The sequence below is a fragment of the Acanthochromis polyacanthus genome, chromosome 19 (assembly GCF_021347895.1).
Source record: "Acanthochromis polyacanthus isolate Apoly-LR-REF ecotype Palm Island chromosome 19, KAUST_Apoly_ChrSc, whole genome shotgun sequence".
NCBI lineage: Eukaryota > Metazoa > Chordata > Actinopteri > Pomacentridae > Acanthochromis > Acanthochromis polyacanthus.
Window position 1 is genome coordinate 17,709,615 of NC_067131.1, and position 22,285 is coordinate 17,731,899.

A 22,285-nucleotide genomic window follows, 5' to 3' on the forward strand; every position below is an offset into this window, starting at 1 on the left:
TTTATGTGTGAATGTTTTTGATTGAAAATGAACCTCAGAACCTTCATACTTTCTGTGGCATCCACAGAAATATTTTAAATCCAACAAGTTTTTGGTAATGTAGTTAACGTAAATCAGCTATTTCTACACACACCGATCGGCCACGACATCAGAACCACCGATCCAGAAGTGCTTTCACACAGAACGTGACAACAGCACTGTTGCTGAAACACAAGTTTTCCAGTCGCCTGTACTGTGCTGTGACGTTTTGTTGATGTGTCAAGCACAAGTTTGAGTGATTATTCCAAATGCCTGTGCAGCCAATAGAAAAGAGGCACATAACCAGGCATGTAAGGCAAAATGTAGAAAATGTTAGCATGTGTGTCTACATCAGTTGAATTATATGACGCAAGATTGTGTTTGCAACAAGATGTGTGGAGGAAAGGAAGCAGGACTCCATTGAAGTAGGCATGTATGTTTTAGTAGGTAGTTGGTTGTTGGTAGACAATATGAACAAACATAGCGTAGGTTGGTTATGTCCTATTAAAGTTCCTTAATTGAAGTAATCAGGTAATGGTTTATAATTTTCATATAGAGTATTTTATTGATTTAGTGGTGTAATCCTGCTACAAGTTTGGAAAACTGGCTATTTTGCCGTGTCCTCAATGACTCACTCAAGCAGTGTGCTAAACCCAAGGACTATAATATTGTGAAAGTCTCCCTTATGACACCAAAACAACTCTGACAGCTCATGGACACAAGAAACCTCTGAGGGCTAAAACCTTGTGTTCTTTGTTGTGTTCCTCGAGCTCTTCCTGAGCAGTTATTTGTAATGGCATACATGATCTACTTATGGAGGCTGCTGCTGTCTGGGAGTGCTGTTGACGCGAAGGGGTGTATGTGGTCTGTAACCACATTTCGAAGGGTGGTGGGTGTCAAAGTAAGGTCCACATGAATGCCAGGTTCCAGGGTTTCCCAGCAGAACATTGCATTCTGTCAAAATTGCATTTCAGGTCTAATCAGTGTAATAAGTAAAAGACATCTGATCATTCACTAATCCCCTCCCGCCAACAGTAACAGTGTGATGTTAGATGGAGGTTTTTAGTTCTGTATTATTTCTGGTCCGTCAACTGCATATTTAAGACTCTCACAGGGTTCATTGGAAAAACAGAATTTTCCAGGAATTTATTAAACTAAAGTTAGTGTAATTAGCTCATCAAATCTGCTAATGGTGGTTGTTATTTTAACAGACAAAATCTAAATGTGAAGGTTAGTTCATCTGTAGGTCTTTGTTCACAATCAATGGCCCACTTGTTCTAGAAATTACTATGAACTGTGAGTGATAAATGTGCCTCACTTATATTTGGAAGCTGCATCATGTGCTTTATATGAATAAAAGGATCAGTTGTCTGCAAAGGTCAAGTGCTGGCTAAAAGCAAATCAGAGCTGTAATCATTCTTAGTTTGCCATGTTTTTTTATTATTTTGAACTGGTTTGTGTAATTATTTGTTTTTATGTGAACATGTATTTTATTGTTCTTTTGTAAACTTTTCTGTTATTTTATGATGTTATATATTCTGACTTTTATATTTAAAGGCCCATCTAGGGACAAGAGTTGGAAACTAGCATTTGCTATAAACTCTCTGTGCAGATCATCAGATTCATGCTAAGTAATGGAACTATGTTAAACTGCATCGTCCCTATCAAATAAATAAATTCAATTCAAGTCAATTGTGCTTCATGTTGTCTCTGTTTTAGTGGTGGTTGTGAATTCCAAAACTTCTGCACTGTCCCGCATTAAATGAGGAGCTTCCGAGTGCATTCAGTGCTGTTGTTATTGTGTGGCACCAGTAACAGTAAGCAGCGGGAAAGTGCTGAGGTTTTGTGTTGCGGCTTCACCTGACGAGCTCAGCAGCTTTGAAGTGCATCAAGCAACGGGAAAAGAAATGATGACTGTTTCTTCATATGAAAAGGAGCCACAACACACTGCTGGTTAAAGCTCATTGACCAGACATGTCATTTATTTCCATACAACTTCTACTACAAGAGAGAAATCCCTTTATTCTCCATATGTCTTTAAACTCATTAACCAGCAATCAGCAAGTCGAGTGGAGGCTTTTTTGCATTCTTTGCCTTTACTTTTCAGTTGTCTCTGTCTGATACTGTCTGTTGATCGGTGGCCTTGCTGCACTTAGAACTCCTAAACTAAGCAATGTCTGCACACTAATCTCTGTACATAAGGAACATCTGTGTGTCTCTGTGGGTGATGAGCCTACTGCCATCTTGTGGTGCTGAAGCACAGATGCACTAATGCCCTCCCAAAAAACTCCATTAGATTGTCTCCTACTCAGAGGCTCCAGTGGCGCAATCGGTCAGCGCGCGGTACTTATAAGACAGTAACCAGCAGAGCAATGCCGAGGTTGTGAGTTCGAGCCTCACCTGGAGCACAGAAGTTTTAACCCCAACAATCAGAACAAAATGAGCCTTGATGTTGACTGAACAGACAGCAGTGCAGCTCTACTCATTGCACAGGTTGGATATTTGAGAAATTAAAATAGAAGCACAACACGATATAAAAGTAAAGTTGCTGTTATTTACATAGGACATTTGAAGCGACAGACACTGACCCAAGAAGATTAGTGTTAAAAAATGACTTATCTAATTTAAATATTAAGGTCAAGACACTGCAGCATCATTTGTTATACAGATTTACCTGAATAACTTTAATATGAAACAATACCAAATTGCCTCACAAATTCATAAATTGGAATTTAAGCTGAACATAATTATTCACAGATACTCAGTAAATCCAAAGATTCCCTTTTGAGCGAGCATTTTGTGACAGTAAAAGGAAAATAGTGAATCTTTGTTTGTAGCTATGAACAGTATGTCTATTTTAAGAAACGGTTTTGCAGGCTTAGGCATTTGGTTAGGATTAAACATGATCGAATACAGTAACATAATGTGTTTGCATTGATAAAATCAGGACCAGTGTGATGCACCAGCTCCATCAGGTTAAATTACACAAGTTTAGTATCTTTCTGCATTGTGATGCAGGTCATTTGACGCTTAGACTTGCTGCCAGACTAGTGGCCTTCAACATTTGGATTAAGCAGTTTGTTTATTCTGGCATTTCCCTCCACACTGTCTGATCCCACACCACGGGGAGACGTGGATTACTGTTGATTATATGCACATTCTGTCCAGTCAGTGGCTGTAATTACTCAGCAAAGCTGGTCAGCTTTGGTTTGGCAGTCCGGATGTGTTTGTGAATGCCCTCTGACTGTGTGAATTATCATTTCATGATGTATAATGTCTTTGTTTGTGTTTTCCAGCTGGCAGGAGTAGGGGGAGGTAAGGAGCATGGATGATCCAGGCAGCAGGAACAGCAGCCTCCAGAGGAAGAAGCCGCCATGGCTCAAACTGGACATCCCAACCATCCAGCTGACGCCAGACGACACGCCAACGCTCACCCAGGTAACCACACAAAATTCAAATACAGGGCAGACTTATACAAGCATTTTATAGTCACAATGTAGATGTAACTGAAAATCATCCTTCTAGACTAAAATCAATGACCACTGAAGCTTAGGGTTAAAATTAAAAGCATGAGTTTAGCAAACAAAATGCATTTCTTGTTACATTTGCTTTCAACATCTGACATCCTCCTCAGCAGATTGTGTTACTCACGTCATGTGATTTCAGGCATCACACTGACTGCAGAGCAAATTCAAATGAGACAGACACTGAGAAGTATTAACATTTAGTTAATCTCCTTTACAGAGCTTTTGCTTGTTTATTCCACATACATTCAGTCATTCGTTTAACTTGGATGACTGTCTCACCTCTTTGTGTGTTGCAGCCAGTGAAGCGCCTGCGCAGTGTCAGCATGCCGGGGGAAAACCCGCAGACCTGCATCGCTGCCTTGGAAACTTCCAACAACTACCTCAGACCTCCTCTGGAGAGAGTTCCCTCCATCACACAGTCCATCAAGAGGTTACAGACACACATGCACAAATATAGACATGCTCACCCAAGGTCCTCTTCTTTCCTCTTTGCTGATTTTCTCCAGCTGCAAGGACTTTTGCATGTTTGCTAATTCTAATAATTCCTCTGCACTCATAAGCTGTTAGTTGAAGTAACTGAAGCTTAATTTCCTTTCTGATTGTCCTATGACTAATCTTGCTCTGTTTCTTCTCTCTTGCCCTCCTTTTTCTTTGGTTTGGCCTTGTTTACTTTGTGGTTTTCCTGAATGCCACCCTACCAACCTCATATACCGATGTGTGTGTAGTGAGAAAAAGGTTCGCTTTGAGCGGATCAACACAGTTCCCCCAAAGGGCCAGAGGGGCCCCAGGAGGGTGCCATCCATCAGAAGGCGGTCCTGCATCCCCAAAATACTGGCCAGACGCCGTTCTTCTATACCGAAACAGATTATCAGGTACAGGAGAGGGGAAAATGACAGCAGTTTGAAAGTGTCTTTGGTCGTGACCTGAAGTTCTGCTGTAACATTTTGAACGATAAGGGGGTTTCAGGACCCAAAAGTTGGTGAGCAGTCATGACCCAAAGAGTGGGTCAGTCATTTCAAATCTAATGATCAGCATATGGACAATGATTCACAAAACATCTGTGTTTCATTTGATTAGGGAATCTTGTGTTTCAGTATAAACGTCATACTGCCTGAATGATGTGGACGAATGAGCTCATAGATTATAGAGTATATACACTATTGTCAAAACATGCAAAATAACATTTTTTTCCATACTTAAATGTATGTAACAAAAGGTAAAAATGTGAAACTGGATGTTAAGATACTGGGAATAATGTATTCCAGTTATCACAGTGAAACTATAATGTGTTGGCAAAAAAAAAAGTGAGCTCTCAGAGTTACACTAAAACTCATAAGCAGGGTTTACAACACTTATCTTTTGTCATCCCATGGTGGTATTTACAGTGGGGCAAAAAAGTATTTAGTCAGCCACCAATTGTGCAAGTTCTCCCACTTAAAATGATGACAGGTCTGTAATTTTCATCATAGGTACATTTCAACTGTGAGAGACAGAATATGGAAAAAAAAAAATCCAGGAAATCACATTGTAGGATTTTTAAAGAATTTATTTGTAAATCATGGTGGAAAAAAGTATTTGGTCAATAACAAAAGTCCAACTCAATACTTTGTAATACAATGCTCAAAAAAATAAAGAGAACACTTTGAAAACACATCATTATTTCAATGTGGGGAAAAACAAACTGGATATGTATATTGATATGGACTGGATAATGTGTTAGGAATGAAAAGATGCCACATTGTTTGATGGAAATGAAAAATATCAACCCCCAAGAGGCTTAAATTCAAGACACCCCAAAATAAAAGTGATAAACTGATGTGGCAGGCTGGTCCATCTTGCTGAAATTCCTTGGCAGCAACTCACAATGGTATTCAGTAGTTTGTATGGCCTCCATGTACTTGTATGCAGCCTGACGATGTCGGGACAAGCTCTGAATGAGACGACAGATGGTGTCCTGGGGTATCTCCACCCAGAACTGGACCAGGGCATCACTGAGCACCTGGACATTCTGAGGAGCAACCTGATGGTGTCAGATGGAACAAAACATAATGTTCCAAAGGTGTTCTATTGGATTCAGGTCAGGTGAGCATGGGGGCCAGCTAATGATATCAGTTCTTTCATCCTCCAGGAACTGCATGAGTTCTCTTACCACATAAGACTGGGCATTGTCCTGCACCAGAAGGAATCCAGCCCTCAGACCACTCTCGTTACATCTCTTTCTGATTGTTTGGTCAGAGACATTCACACCAGTGGTCTGCTGGAGGTTATTTTGTAGAGCTATAGCAGTGTTCATCCTGTTCCTCCTTGCACAAAGGAGCAGATACTTGTCCTGCTGATGGGTTGAGGACCTTCTACGGTCCTGTCCAGCTCTCTTAGACTAACTGCCTATCTCCTGGAATCTCCTCCATGCTGTTGAGACTGTGCTGGGAGACACAGCAAACCTTCTGGCAATGGCACACACTGATGTGCCATCCTGGAGGAGTTGGACTGCCTGTGGAACCTCTGTAGGGTCCAGGTATCGCCTCATGCTACCAGAAGTGACTCTGACACTAGCCAAATGCAAAACCAGTGAAAAACAGTCAGAAAACATTAGGAAGGAAAAAATGTCAGTGGCCTTCACCTGTAAACTCATTCCTGTTTTGGGGGTTGTCTCATTGTTACCTCTCTAGTGCACCTGTTGTTAATTTCATGAACACCAAAGCAGCTGAAACTGACTAAAAAGCCCCTCAGTTACTACTTGACCAGATCAGTATTCCACGTTTGACTAACTTGATGCAATACTTAGATTAAAAAGTGTTCCTTTAATTTTTTTGAGCAGTATATAACCTTTGTTGTCAATGACAGAGGTCAAACGTTTACGGTAGTTCTTCACAAGGTTTGCACACACTGTAGCTGGTATTTTGGCCCATTCCTCCATGCAGATCTCCTCTAGAGCAGTGATGTTTTGGGGCTGTCACCGGGCAATACGGACTTTCAACTCCCTCCCCAGATTTTCTATAGGGTTGAGGTCTGGAGACTGGCTAGGCCATCCAGGACTTTGAAATGCTTCTTACGGAGCCACTCCTTTGTTGCCCGGGCGGTGTGTTTGGGATCATTGTCATGCTGGAAGACCCAGCCACGTTTCATCTTCAATGCTCTCACTGATGGAATGAATGGGGCTCAAAATCTCATGATACATGGCCCCATTCATTCTTTCCTTAACACGGATCAGTCGTCCTGTCCCCTTTGCAGAAAAACAGCCCCAAAGCATGATGTTTCCACCCCCATGCTTCACAGTAGGTATGGTGTTCTTGGGATGCAACTCAGCATTCTTCTTCTGACCACATGACATTCTCCCAATCCTCTTCTGGATCATTCATATGCTCTCTGGCAAACTTCAGATGGGCCTGGACATGTACTGGCAGGGGGACACATCTGGCACTGCAGGATTTGATTCCCTGTCGGTGTAGTGTGTTACTGATGGTTTGTTTGTTACTTTGGTCCCAGCTCTCTGCAGGTCATTCACCAGGACCCCCCGTGTAGTTCTGCCGGGCATTTCCGCGTTTGCGCTACACGGTTGTACACGGTTGTAGCCAGATTTCACTGAGCAACAGTGTGTGCAAAACATGTGTGTCTCGGCAGTCATTACATCTGTGATCAGAATTGAGACGTGTCCCCCAAGCAGCGGCGATCAGCTGTAGAGGCTCCGCTGCTCGCGGTACACACACACACACACACGCACACACAAGACTAAGGGAAGAAAAATAATCTCACCAATAGCCAAGTGGAGCTTGTGTCCAAAACATTGCATCATACTGCTGTCGGTGGTGATTCCTCAAGTGTTGGTACAAATTAGACGTGTTTCCTCTGGATCTGGCTACTGCACGACGACATATTTTGCATTTGGCTCGCTTTTGCTCCACATCGTTTTTCTCAAACCCAAAGTAAGTCCAAACAACTGAAATAGAGTTCTTTTTAGATACCAACTGCTCCGCACCCTGTTCTGTTACTGAAGACGTTCCTTCAGCCATTTTTACGCCGTTAATGTGTCACAATGAAAACTTTTTGCCCCTCACGGCATCGCAAAGTACACGTGCGGGTTTGTTGTTAGCTACTGGCTAAAGCTAGCTGCGGTAGTGCAGTGCATACGCACTTGCTTCCTGTTGCCATTTCTGATTGGCCAGTGGCCAGGAGGATCACGAGACTCAATGTTTTTGATTGGCGAATAGGTCTGTCACTCAAATAGGGATTTAAAAAAAAAACCTCACCCTCCTGAGGTTAGGTTACCGCAGTAGTTAAAACCTCAATGTCGATGCGATGTCGATTAATCGTGCAGCCCTACTGTGGACAGGTGTCTGTTATACAGATAACGAGTTCAAACAGGTGCCATCAATACAGGTAACGAGTGGAGGACAGAAGAGCTTCTTAAAGAAGAAGTTACAGGTCTGTGAGAGCCAGAGATCTTGCTTGTTTGTAGGTGACCAAACACTTATTTTCCACCATAATTTACAAATAAACTCTTTAAAAATCCTATAATGTGATTTCCTGGATTTTTTTCCATATTCTGTCTCTCACAGTTGAAGTGTACCTATGATGAAAATTACAGACCTCTGTCATCATTTTAAGTGGGAGAACTTGCACAATTGGTGGCTGACTAAATACTTTTTTGCCCCACTGTAACTGACCACATCTTCAACCCAGAAAATGGTCCAACTTATTTTTAGAACAACAAATCTTTTGAAGGACTTAAAAGAAGTTGGTTTTGGTGAATAAGTCAGATAATTAAGGCTCAGCTGCAGTTCCTCTCAACTCTGTACACTGTTGTAGCATCTTTCAGCTCATTGTTTTCCTTCAAAGCTTACATCTCTACTGATTTCAGTTGAAAACATATTTCCAGTAAAAAAAAAAAAGCTGTGAAACAGAAAAAGATAAAGCAACAACTGGTGAACATAATGGAGCAGATTGTAATTTAATTGTAGACTAAAACAGCTAAATGGGGAGTGAATATTAAACTCACATTCACCAGGGACAAAGTAACTGCTGGATGTGCAAACAGGAAACTGTTCACAAACAAGTTCAATCTATTACATTAAATAGGGACCTAATGATGTTGTCGTCAGTAGTCAATCAGCAAATTTAGATATCAACAACTGCTTTTTAACTAGTTGGAATTCCAAGCCAATATATCCAGAATGTAATTTCAAGTAGTTGCAATACTAATTAATGTTATCTATAATTTTTTTGTTTCTTGCTGCTCAAACTGATCAAAATTGTTGATATGAACAACTCATTTTTTAGCAGTGGAAATGTGCTTCTATTGTAGATATCTGTAAAATAATTACAACTTCTCGACTTTTACCATTGATTTCTATTCAGATTAAGATACAGATATTTATAATTTAATTCTGGTGTGTTATGATACTATGTTCACAATGCCAGTTTGGCTATTTCCACTTCTAATTAATAGCTACAGCTCAGTTCTGACAAGTCAAAATGTTAATAGTTGATGTGAACAATTCAGGGTTTACTAGAGGAATTTTCACCTGTCAAAATGTCATGGTAGATATTTTGAATGTGGTATAAACAAAACAAATATTCTAATTAGGGCAGCAAATCCTAAATAGTAAAATGACATTTTGGCATGCCTACATGACAGTCCCACAATGAAAACTAAACCACTTCTAGTAACATTATATTGAGCTTTACTGTGAATAAAACATTCAGTTAAATCCAAGCATGAAGAAAATAATGAGATGCCAGCTATTTTCTGCACAAATAGGAGTGAGGTTTTGTTGCATCAAGACTAAAGCCTTCATTTAAGACAAATCCATTTCTTGATAGAATCTAAAGTGACAGAGCTGACGGCAGGTTGAGGAAACATGAATACACCACTTACTCACAATATCTGGGGACCGAGGTGCACCAAACATCAAAGACTGAGGATAAATAGCAGCTTTAACCACATTTTTTGGCCCCTTGCCGTCTGTATTGACTAAGCTTTTGCAGAAAGTCTCATTACCATGTTGCTCTTTTAGTCTCTTTGTGCCACAGCTGTGTTGCTTTGCCTGTGACACATGAAGAATGCACATAAGTGGTGTATCAGTGTCGGTCCAGGTGGTACACAGGACCACTAGCTTTGAGGCAGACAATATAATACAATTACTCATACAGATTTCACTCAGGCCACATCAAAGCAGCTCCTGAAACGGCGATAAATTGAATGTAAATGTTTGAACATGGAGCCAAAACCTAGAGAAACGCTTTTCAAAGAACGCCTTGACTTTATCACGCCAGGGTTTATTTGCTTTGCATTTGAGTGAAAGAAACAGAGTTAGTGTGTTTGAAGTTTGCGAGAAAATCACTGGGACTGAGATAGTTTTGTGGAGGTTAGCAGGGGTACATTGTCCTTAAAGAGTTCACAAATCTGAGATAAATCTTTACTACTCAAACAAAATGTGTGTTTATGTGCATGTGTGTATGATTTGCTATGCACTGCTGAGTATCTGGGAGGACACTGCGATGTTTGTTGATATAAAGGACACTCGTAGGAGTCATTTCTCATGTTAAAGAGCCATTTATTTTGACAGATCAGGAGCTAAACGGATAATAATTTATCAGTCACGCCGATGCTTGTAATGACGGGTGTTTAAACTGAAGTTCACACGCTCAATTTGAACTCTATTTAACGCTTGACACGAATAGAGCTGCAAAGCGAGGTGGAGTTCAAGCTACAAGCTATGATTCAGAGAAACTAAACCCCTGTGCTAGTTTTCCTCCAGTGTGGGAGTATATATGTGTGCGAGTGTCGTGTTCAGGCATGTCCCAGCACCCTCCCTCCATCTCTCCTCCCTCATAATGTGTATGATGATCTGTCTTCTCTCCCTCCTTCTAATCGGCCACTTCCCCTGGAGAGCTGAGAGGGAGAACTGCTGTTTACATGCACGCCTGCACAACTAGACAGACAGACAGAAAGACAGAGAGACAGAGACAGACAGAGAGAGAGAGAGAGAGAGACAGACAGAGAGAGAGCGAGAGAGAGAGAGAGAGAGAGAGAGAGAGAGACCTCACTGGTGGTGATTGTTGGAGATCTGAATGAGGGAAGTATTCAGTTTGATAAGGACCAGAGCTGCTGTCTTCTTTGCTCAGTAGGTCACATCCTTTGATGTGAACTCTCGAGGAGGGATACTGGGAGGCCTGCCAGCAGAGTCAGAGTCATACAGAAACTTCTGTAGGATGCTGGTGACACAAGTTCAGGAAATCTAAGACCCTCCCGCAGCCTACAGCCTCATTGTGCGTTCAGTGAGCTTTTCCAGCTGGAAGAAAAACTGGAAGCCCTCTGCGGATCTTTTCTCTTGTCTGACTGAGGAGATCAGCACCGGCTTTCCTCTAACCTCTGATTAACTCGGGAGTTCACTGAGCAGGACACTGATGTTTAACAGAGCGCGGACATGTGTTTATCCTCTGCTTTTGCGTAACAGCGAGGTATTGCTGCCCTGGATGTGAGGAAATCCCCTTATAGAACACTGTATGTGTGATCTCCGAGGGATCAGTTTGCATCCCGCACGTCAGGGTTTAATACTGGCCGGGGGTAAGCGGGGACAGCGCTGGTGATGGAGACGTCTCAGCTCCATAGTTCCCACCCCAATCAGGTATGACCCAGACCCTGAACCCCTCCTGGAGCTCTCTGGACAGGTGAGTGTGCAGTGGAAACCAGAGAAGAGCAAATAAACAGAATTCAGATACTTTTGACAATCAATGGATTTTAAATGCTGCTGATGTCATGCATTTCTTTGGAGGGGTATTAAGGTTGGGTTTTTTTTAAGAGTTAAATGAAAGATTTAGCTGGGACTAGCCGTGAATGTTGTAAATCGCTTTTTGCCTTATATGCTGGATTTCACTGAACTTTTTCTGATTGCTAACATCGACATTAATGCATGTACTACTGCTGTAAAATGTCTTTATTTGCTTTCTAGCAGAGATTGGCTCCAAAGGCAATGTCTTGTTTATGCAGATTTAACAAAAATACAACTTGTTAACAACCCCTTCTGTCTTTTGTGATTTAGTTAATGTCCACAAGGTGTTCATATGCTAGAAAACGCACCATGATTGAATGTTCCGATGTCCGTCTCAAAAGCATAGATTCAGACTTCTGGGGTTTCATATGTGACAATTCTAAGAAACTAATCCTGTCAACTTGCAAGGTTGGACTTTCTGTTTCAGTGTTCTTTTTCTGAATTGGTTTCTGGTTTAAACATGTATGGCTGAATTACTCCAATATTACAACTTCGAGTAGAATATCTTTACACCAGAGTTGCAGGTGAGCTGGTGTGCTCCAGCTGCAGTCAGTAGCAGAAGGGTGAGTGAATTTCATGGATCTGCACATTCTAGAGGAAGCTACCATGTAGTGTCACATCTCAGCCATTTTATTGGAATAAATCATCTAAATATGTTACACAGATAAATTTTTAAGGATTGAATTAATGACTGTGGAGGGACTTTTTTTTATTAGAATCAAAGGTGCTAAACGGCAGCTTTTGCTATCTTCTGTGTGCTAAGCTAAGCTAACCAACATACAGATCTGAACAGTATCAGTATTCAATAGTCTTATTTAACTCAGCAAGGAAGTACAATACCAAAAATGCTAAACTACTCCTTTAAAGGTGCAATTGTAATCCAGTACACTTTTTTTTAGCTAATATGTGGGAGTGAGAGGGACAGTAAATCTGACATATGCTATCTAAAGATGCTATCTAACTAACAACCGCAGAGTCTGCAAGTGTACTTCTACACCCACTGAACTCTTTCAGTAAAAGTAGCAATGATATTAAAAATCCAGGAGTAAAAGGGATGCTTTTAAAACTTCACCGAAGAAAAGGTGCAGAATTGTATCAAACAATTGGATCAACGATTGTATCAAACTAAATCAAGCTAAATGTAAATGTTAACATATCAAAGATAAAAATGTGTAACAGAACATCTCCTGTAGGTATGATATTGTTTATTATATACTGGATCATTATTGATGACTTAGTGGGTAAGTATGCAGTTCAATATACCTGATATGTAGACTTATATATTATGTTGGAGAGTTTAAATGATGAAAATGCACATTTTTAGAGATAATTATGTTATTTTTGGTATACCTGAAACAGAAAAAAGTAGTCAAAGGTATATTTGTGTCTCATGTTAACAGGAATAGATGTACAAAAACATGTAAACTGACATTAAATTTTTACCTTTGAATTCAGCGGCCCGCCCGCGCGACGCTTTGAGATCTGCATAAGCATTTTACTAAATGTCTGAAGCTGCAAACGCGATGATACAAACACTATACACCCATGGAAAGCTTAGATTCTCATGAATCCGCCGGTATAAACCACTTTCAGATGTGATTACCACAGCGGGTAATATAAACACATTTCTCCAACAAACAACAAAACATTTAAAGGGCACAACTCACCTTTGGACGCTCTTTACTGGTCAAAGATGAAAATAATCCACAAAAACCGGCCAGAATCCAAGCTTAGGCATCCAGACAAAACTAGCAAGTATAATATTTTGTCCAAAACATGTCTTGAAATAAGTAAATAATCCACAAATAGCTCGGCTCCGTGCGCGTGCACGCGGCGCATGGTGGCGCTGCGCATTTCATATTCACTGTATTTCTGTCCATATTTTTATGAAGCATACAGATATCCACGCTGTTTTGCAGTCAAAATGGCGGCTGAACTCTATCCTTTTGGTTTACACCGCATTTCAACCAATCAAGTGACTCTGGCCTGCCTCCCAGGCGTAAACGGCCAACCGTAGCTGAGACTGACCGATCTGGACCTACCTCATTTCGTCAGTAAATTCTGAGCAAATCACGTCAGAGGAAACATTTGACTGACAGGACTTGTAGCCAATGAGCCTGCTGAATAGCAGGATATAAATAGAGCCTCTGTCAGCAGGGTTGTGTGACTTTTCACACCTCCGCTCCTGGCTGCAGCTGCATGTCGCTACCCGATCCGTCCCGGAAACCTGATTTGTACTGCGCATGTGCGCAAATCACGTCACTTCCGCTACTCCCGAAAAAAAAAGAATTTTTTGTCAATTACTTAATGATTCAAGAATTATAGGGTTAAGCTAGTAGTAGGAACCTTTAGTAGTAAAACTGGGCGCCATCCTCCTCACTCTACGGTGATCTGCTTCTGTCGGAGGAAGCACTCCGTTAAACTGCGGTCAAGTGAGCCGCCCGCACGCTGGGCGTTGCGCGGCTATTCCGCGTAATACAGTAATGTTATCACAGGCGCTGAGCAGCCAGGCTGAGAGACGTCCACTGAAAATACATGCTGTTATTCAGATTTTGACTTTCAATATCTACAAATCCTGAGGCGGTGACAAAGATCTCTCACTGTGGCCTTGTCAGGGGTTATCCCAGCTACCACCTGCACAATATCACCTGATTTTACTGTAAAATTTTAGAGAAAATTAATGCTTATGTGCTTAGTTATGTTGCACCATTCTCTGTAAGTACATTGCATTGTTTTGAGTTAGTGGTCGTCACTACAAAATGCTTAATGACTGTTCTGACTACTGTTACATTAACTATAAATATGTGAAGCATAATCTCATATATTTTTTCTCTGTTGATAAACATCAAGTGAGTCTAAACATATATATCAACTCAACCCTCGAAGTAACATTATATCTCACCGATGGATTTATCAGAAACCGGTAAACACTTACTGTCAGGGCTCATATTTATCCTCTGTATTTATTCTCTCTGTTTGCTCAGTGGCAGCTTTTGTTTAGATTGTACAAAGCTGTGCCCTCCGGCCTGCTCTCCCTGATGAAATGAATACTGTGTAAGCCTGTAATTACAGAACAGCAGATTGCTGCTTCATGTGTACCAGCCTTACCTGGAGGATACGGATGCTAATTCCTGTGGCTTAACGGTGCCTCAGTCTGTGGTGTGTGATTGTTTTGTGCTGTCGTCAAGCAGCGGTGAATGTTTTATTGATGTTACGTGTGGGTGAATACAACGTGTGTGCTTGTCGGTGCATGTGCGCAAACAGACAAAAAGTCACTTATCTAAACAAACAAATGTCCTCGAGCCGGAAATAAGCTCGTATTCAAAGTGTTCATTTTCAATAGTGAGGACAGTATGGCAGTCTTGATCATATATATTGTATATTTAAGGAAGCAAACATTTTCTAAATATATTCTAAATTAGGACCTCCTTTAGTCTTTATTTCTGTGTCTGTTCTGTTTACATTTCGTCCTCTCCTGCTCAAAGAGGCCCACTCTGAGTCCTGTCTTTTTTCCAGTTTTCCCAAACCTGTGTCCTCATTCTGAGACATTCCTCTCTGGATGGACAACAATCAGGGCCGCGCCACCCCCACACTGCCCCTGCGCAGCCTTAAAAGGCTTCCCAGCTGGCGTTTTTCTTGATGATGAGCGCTGAGTGTTTATTACCGAATGTTCTGCTCTCCAAACAGTTTCCCAAGTGTGGCCTTCCCCCTCCTGATGAGTTAACACACAGCCTGGCACGCAGGCACTGGATGCACACTGAGTTGAGTGTAAATGTAGCGCGCACACAGCCATGTCAGGTCATCTACTGTGGGAATATGATGGAACAGCTGCTTCTTCTCTGCTGAAGGCAACAAGTTGTGTGAGAAAACAAGACAGTATTTGTCATGGAGGCTGTCTAAGCTGGATCTCCAAGCGTCTACGTAATAAATCATGCTCACATACACAGAATGAGATGGAGTTAGAGGAGGAATCAAAATACTAGAATACACTTATATGCTATCCAGTGGGTATGGAAAATATTCAGGCCTCTTGAAATTTTTCACTCTGTGTCATTGCAGCCATTTGCCAAAAATCAAAAAAGTCCATTTTATTTCTCATGTACACTCAGCACCCCATCTTGACAGAAAAAAAACAGAAATGTAGAAATTTTTGCAAATTTATTAAAAAAGAAAAACTGAAATATCACATGGTCATAAGTATTCAGACCCTGTGCTCAGTATTGAGCAGAAGCACCCTTTTCAGCTAGTACAGCCACGAGTCTTCTTGGAAATGACGCAACAAGTTTTTCACACCTGGATTTGGGGATCCTCTGCCATTCTTCCTTGCAGATCCTCTCCAGTTCTGTGAGGTTGGATGGTGAACATTGGTGGACAGCCATTTTGAGGTCTCTCCAGAGATGCTCAATTGGGTTTAGGTCAGGGCTCTGGCTGGGCCAGTCAAGAACGGTCACAGAGTTGTTCTGAAGCCACTCCTTTGTTATTGTAGCTGTGTGCTTAGGGTCATTGGCCTGTTGAAAGGTGAACCTTCGGCCCAGTCTGAGGTCCTGAGCACTCTGAAAGAGTTTTTCCTCCAGGATATCTCTGTACTTGGCCGCATTCATCCTTCCTTCATTTGCAACCAGTCGTCCTGTCCCTGCAGCTGAAACCCCCCCCACAACATGATGCTTCCCACCACCAGGTTTCACTGTAGGGATTGTATTGGGCAGGTGATGAGCAGTGCCTGGTTTTCTCCACACATACCGCTTAGAATTAACACCAAAAAGTTCAGTCTTGGTCTCATCGTAGTCTGGGAGTCCTTCATGTGTTTTTTGGCAAACTCTATGTGGGCTTTCATGTGTCTTGCACTGAGGAGAGGCTTCCGTCGGGCCACTCTGCCATAAAGCCCCGACTGGTGGAGGGCTGCAGTGATAGCTGACTTGTGTGGAACTTTCTCCTATCTCCCAACTGCATCTCTGGAGCTCAGCCACAGTGATCTTTGGTTCTTCTTTACCTCTCTCACCAAGGCTCTTCTCCCACTATTGCTCAGTTTGGCTGGATGTCCAGGTCTAGGAAGAGTTGTGGTCGTCCCAAACTTCTTCCATTTGAGGATTATGGAGGCCACTGTGCTCTTAGGAACCTTGAGTGCTGCAGAAATTCTTTTGTAATGTTGGCCAGATCTGTGCCTTGCCACAATTCTGTCTCTGAGCTCCTTGGGCAGTTCCTTTGACCTCATGATTCTCATTTGCTCTGACATGCACTGTGAGCTGTAAGGTCTTATATAGACAGGTGTGTGCCTTTCCTAATCAAGTCCAATCAGTTTAATTAAACACAGCTGGATTCCAATAAAGAAGCAGAACCATCTGGAGGAGGATCAGAAGAAATGGACAGCATGTGAGTTAAATATGAATGTTGCTGCAAAGGGTCTGAATACTTATGACCATGTGATATTTCCGTACCCACTGTATGTTGCACAAGAGAGCTTTGTTTATTGGCCTGACCTGTAGCTGTGCATGTTGTGACCTTCATTTCAACCTGATTTTTTTTCATCAAATCACTTTACTTTCATCCAGAATAATTGCATTGGTTATGTTTCTGATTAGTTCCACTGAAATAATTACATTTAGTCTGTTTAAAGCTGTCGCTGACTTAAGGTTTTCTCAGTTGAATCAGATTTGGCTGTTAAATTCAAAGATCTGGCGATGTTTTAACTTCTTTGATTTTCGTCAATCAGGAAATCCACTTATAGAAAAAATGTGTGTGGAATCACATTTGTGAATGAGTTTCACTGAAGATTTCAACCTCATCAACGTTGTCATATGCAACATGGATGCATTTTTTAAGATTTAAAAATGAATAAACGACAGCCGTATATAATGTATGATTTCAGTTGCAAACTGTTTAACTGCATATGGTTGATTTTTTTTTTAGAATGAGACAGGGAGCACACAGATTTCTGTTTAAATCAAGCTCTTTTAGTTAGTTTTTTTATTATTTCACTTTAAGCATTAACAATATTTTCTAAATTATGAAGCAAATGGCACAGCCTAACATATTGCATTGCCTGCTGTGAGAAAAACTGTCATGAACTGGAACTGATGAACCCATTTTACAGCCATGTTAGATGTGGCTAAATGGCAATTTGATTCTTCCATACCAAGTTTGCATTTAACATTGTTAGGGTTGTCCTTGAAAAATTCAAAGTACTGCCAGAATGTCTTCTGAGACACGGTTAAAGCAAAGTTTGCCGACTGTTCCACCCTCAGTTTCAGCTTCTCTCATCAACTCACCACCAGCATATACTGTCATGTGGGTTTTTGTTGTTTTATCAAGTGTGCTGCAGGCCCTGCTTTGTGATTCCCCTTATTCATAATTTCTCATTGAAGTGTCATCCCTGTGCATTTCTCTAAGCGCCTAGCTGTTTTATGCTGTTACTGTGCTGAGCATTCACTGACAAGGAAGGACTGCTTAACTTGAAAAATATCAGTTAACTTAGGGTCTCTGACAGATGATTGCACTTTCAGGATTCAGCCTTAGTTGTTGAAATGTTGTCCAGTATACTTCATCATTCTATTCTCCCTACACGTCGCACTCAGTTGTTGCCTGTAAATCATAAGAAACAGCCAGTTTGTAATTCATAACAAACCCAAAGAACCAAAGTTGTCAATTTTCAGGGTGTGACTTTCTTACTTCCAGTTCAAACATGCATGGCTGAAATAGTCCAGTGTTACAACTTCATAGTGTGTAAGGTAGGGGAGATTTACAGTGTTTGAACAGAGCTGCTGGTGTGCTCAAGCTACAGCGATGGGCGAAGGGGTGAAGCTGGAACTTCATAGATCTTCACATTCTAAAGGAGGCAGTGGTTTAGAGTTGGATAAAATTATATTTTAAGACATGGGAGGAGGGGGCTGCAAAGCGGCATAGTGGTTAGCACCTTCGCCTTGCAGCAAGAACATCCCTGGTTTGCGTCCCAGCTTTCCCGGGATCTTTCTGCGTGGAGTTTGCATGTTCTCCCTGTGCATGTGTGGGTTTTCTCCGGGCACTCCGGCTTCCTCCCACAGGCCAAAAATATGCTGAGGTTAATTAATTACTCTAAATTGCCAATAGGTGTGAATGTGAGTGTGATTGTTTGTCTGTATATGTAGCCCTGCGACAGAGTGGCAGGGTGTCCCCTGCCTTTGTCCGAGTCAGCTGGGATAGGCTCCAGCCCCACCGTGACCCTAGTGAGGATAAAGCGGTGTATAGAGAATGGATGGACATGGGAGGATTATTTTTCATGGAAAAAAATGTCAAAATACATAAGATTGACCCTGGGATGAGTTTTCAGGGCTTCAATCAATGCCCAGCGAGGGACTTTACCTGTGTTAAACTGTATCTTGATTCCTATCCAACATTGTACTTGCGTGGTCTTTTTACCCTGCATGCATAGGAAAGCAACAAACAAGTGACCCAGTTATCCATTAAACCAATCCCCAGCAATCAATCAGCATGTCGTACTAATCAAGAGGGATACACAGCTGTAATCTTACAATGAATAGACTTTTTCCACTGTGGACATTATGACTCGTCATAGCAAGAAACGCACAAGTGGAACAAACAGCACCAATGATGGCCCACTTTCATTAAATGTCCCAGCCAGCCAGCATGCCAGTGATGCTACTGATTACGTTGATGCTTTTCCTGCTGTGACATGTCAAAGTGTCTTCTCTTAAAGTATACACAATTTTCTCTTGATTGCTGTGTGCATTTAATCTTTCTAATTTCTCATCAACCACTCCAAAGTCTAGCAGACACACCCGAGCATTCTCATTTTCACTAACCAGAGCCGACTCTCTCTCCCCAGGGGCACGGCTGACTGGTTCGGGGTGAGCAAGGACAGCGACAGCACCCAGCGATGGAGGAGGAAGAGCCTGCAGCACTGCAGCCATCTGTACGGGGGTCTGAAGCCGCAGGTGATGAGGGAGATGGAGCTACACAGCCAAGACAATCTCTCCCTGGCCAGCACTGAGACCCCTCCTCCCCTCTACCTCCCACCCCTCCACCCCAATCACCACCACTATGGCATGCAGAGGGTAGGCCAGCGCCACGGGCACGTCAGAGGGATGGAGACGTAGATAGGACATTTAGTCACCTTTTGCTCCATCACATTTTTCTCCCTCACTCTTACATTTTTGTCTTTATCCATTTTTCAGTGCATGCTTTACCTCTTTGCTTTGTTAGCTTCCCTAGGGTTTAACTGATGAGTTGTTCAACCGATGCGTGAAGCAAAGTATTTGTAAAGACTGTCAAAATGCCAAACTTACACTACCCTTCAAAAGTTTGGGGTCACTTGCAAATGTCCTTATTTTTGACAGAAAAGCATTTTTTTTCAATGAAGATAACTTTAAATGAATCTGAAATACAGTCTAGACATTGTTAATATGGTAAATGACTATTCTAGCTGGAAACGTCAAATTTTTAATGGAATATCTCCATAGAGGTACAGAGGAACATTTCCAGCAACCATCACTCCTCTGTTCTAGTGCTACATTGTGCTAGCTAATGATGTTGAAAGGATAACTGATGATTAGAAATCCCTTCTGCAACTATATTAGCACATGAATAAAAGTGTGAGCTTTCATGGAACACATGAAATTGCCTGGGTGACCCCAAACTTTTCAACGGTAGTGCACATATAACTAACCACAGTAGCAATCCAGTGAATGACACAACTATGAATTGTATAGTGGCATTGTTAGTATGAACAATTGTACAATAATTTCAATACATAAAGCTTTTAATCTGAAAAAAAATTCACATTTAGTTTTTGTTACTGCAATTCTGATCAATATATGACAACATATATTCAAACCTGTATAAATGTATTTATAGTTTGTGCTACGTGTTTGGCTAGAAAAAAATATGTGCATGTCAAAACAAATACGGCTCTTCAGTTGAGAAAGGCTCTAAAATGCTGCTGTTTTTTGCAATATGCAAATTCATGCAACATTTTTGACTGGCTTTTTCTTAGTGTTTGTAATAATTTAGTTTCACTGCAAAAAAAGGTCAGATTACATTTATCTGTGAAAACGAAATTGACTGTTGCTTAAAGCATCTGCAGATTTTAGTGTTGTAGAGGACAAATCCGTGCTGTCAGTTGCAAAGCATAGCTGAAATCATAAATAGCAGTATTAGTGTTTATTAGCAGAGCTCTAAAATGACCAAATATCATTTGTAGCACAACAGTTTTTTATCACTGAATTCTTCCAAATAAACCTGCAGGTAGATTGAAAGGCAAAACATAAACAACAAGAACAAAACACCATTATTTAGTCAAAGTCAACACTCACTTGTGGGGCCTAATTAGATAAAATCCCAGCTCTCCTCAGTGAAAGGCCCTTTCCCTACATTGAACTGTGCAGCATTTTATAATCTCTTGTCTGTTCTGAATAAAAAGCCCTTCGACCTCTTGAACTGCAATATGCTGAATATACTAGTGTGGATTATTTGACCAATGACACAAAACTAAATCCTGCTGCTTCAGCTTGAAGCACCTTTAGGAGGAAGTTGCCTCTCACTTAAACCATCAGTCTAACCCCGAGCTTGGATTTCTGTTTTGTGCATCCCTGCTGCTCATTGCTGTTTTCTGTTGTATGTGGCTTGACAACTGAAAATAGAAACACAGCTGTGAACCAACTTGTACGTACTGTGTGTGTCTGTGTGTGTGTGTGCTTGTGTTTGTGCGCAGATCGTAGACCCCCTGGCTCGGGGTCGTGCCTTCCGTATGGTGGAAGAGGTAGATGGCTTCAGTGTCCCGCAAACTCCCATCACACCCGGCACCGCATCGCTCTGCTCATTTTCCAGCTCCCGCTCTGCCCTCAACCGGATGCCGCGACGACGCAAGCGGGAGTCTGTCGCAGTCATGAGTATCAAGGCTGCAGCAGCACTGATGAAGGTGTTTATTTTTCGTTTACAATGACGACATCCACATGCGTGCTTTGCAAAATGTGCTTTAAACGTTTGCAATAATGCCACTGTTGTTCCCTCTGAGCTACTGCCAGCCCAGATCTTCCTGCAATGTAAATTTCTTGTCTCTTTTGCCTACATCGCCTCTAAAATGTATTCACCTCCCTTGAAGGTGTATTCCTTTTATTGCTTCTTTTAAGCCACTATTGAAAAAAGCTCGACCAGAGTTAATTCATGTAGAAGACTTTGAAGTCAACTGGAAGAAGGCTCTGTGGCCTGATGAGACCAAACTGAGCTTTTCGCACACCAGACTAGACGCTGTGTTTGGAAGACACTAAACACCGCATTACATCACAAACACGGCATTTCCATTGTGAAGCATGGTGGTGGCAGCATCATGATTTGAGGATGCTTCTTTGCAGCAGGCCTGGAGGGCTGGTAAAAGTAGAGAGTTAAATGAATGCACCGAGTTATGGGGAACTCTTGGTGGACAATCTGATGCGGTCTGGGAGGTTTGTTTTACAGCAAGATAAGACACAAAACGCGCAGCCAAGACTACACAGAAATGATATAAGACAAGAAAGTGAATGTTCTAGAATGTCCAACTAATTAAATTGACTATAAATTAATGCTGAATTGAAATGAAAGGAGAACGTTTTGGAAGGAAGGAAGGTGAATACTTTTTTTATATTCACTGTAAAATGAATGCACATTATAACCTGCTGTAACAGGTTAAACTGCATTAAAAGCAAGCATCTTTTCTGGGAAAACAGCCCGTACACACATTTTAATCTGCATTTTTAAAAATGTTTTTGTGGAGTTGTAAAAAGCTGCATTTGATAAATTGTGACATTTCCTGCCTCTGAACCATATGAATGGATGGTTTTCATGTTGAGAGTGTGTCTGTGCACTCGCATCTGTCTGTGTATTTAAATGTGCACAGGGTTGTTATGTAAAACATGAGATCAGCCCGTCTTATTGAGGATTAAACTGAATATGTTACAGTAGGGTGCAGTTGACTATGTATGTGGCCCACTTGCTAGAGAC

The 22,285-nt window shown here is 41.5% G+C and overlaps 1 protein-coding gene and 1 non-coding gene across 5 annotated transcripts in view; both read left to right on the forward strand.

Annotated features, from left to right (window-relative positions):
• The window catches only part of rhbdf1b (rhomboid 5 homolog 1b (Drosophila)), a 72,535-nt gene that overhangs the window by 38,685 nt on the left and 11,565 nt on the right, over positions 1–22,285 (forward strand). Inside the window, exons 2-6 of one of the 4 annotated variants that reach the window (XM_051939526.1) lie at positions 3,315–3,456; positions 3,842–3,975; positions 4,271–4,417; positions 19,137–19,365; positions 21,021–21,227. In XM_051939526.1, coding sequence (XP_051795486.1) covers positions 3,343–3,456; positions 3,842–3,975; positions 4,271–4,417; positions 19,137–19,365; positions 21,021–21,227 — 831 coding nt within the window. In that variant the 5' untranslated portion in view covers positions 3,315–3,342. Of the gene's footprint in view, positions 1–3,314; positions 3,457–3,841; positions 3,976–4,270; positions 4,418–8,913; positions 11,217–19,136; positions 19,366–21,020; positions 21,228–22,285 lie in introns of those variants that run through there. The other 3 variants (XM_051939527.1, XM_051939528.1, XM_051939529.1) reach the window with 3 other exon arrangements.
• Positions 2,333–2,426, forward strand: trnai-uau (transfer RNA isoleucine (anticodon UAU)). The gene is made up of 2 exons: positions 2,333–2,370; positions 2,391–2,426. It is a non-coding gene; the product is annotated as a tRNA-Ile (tRNA).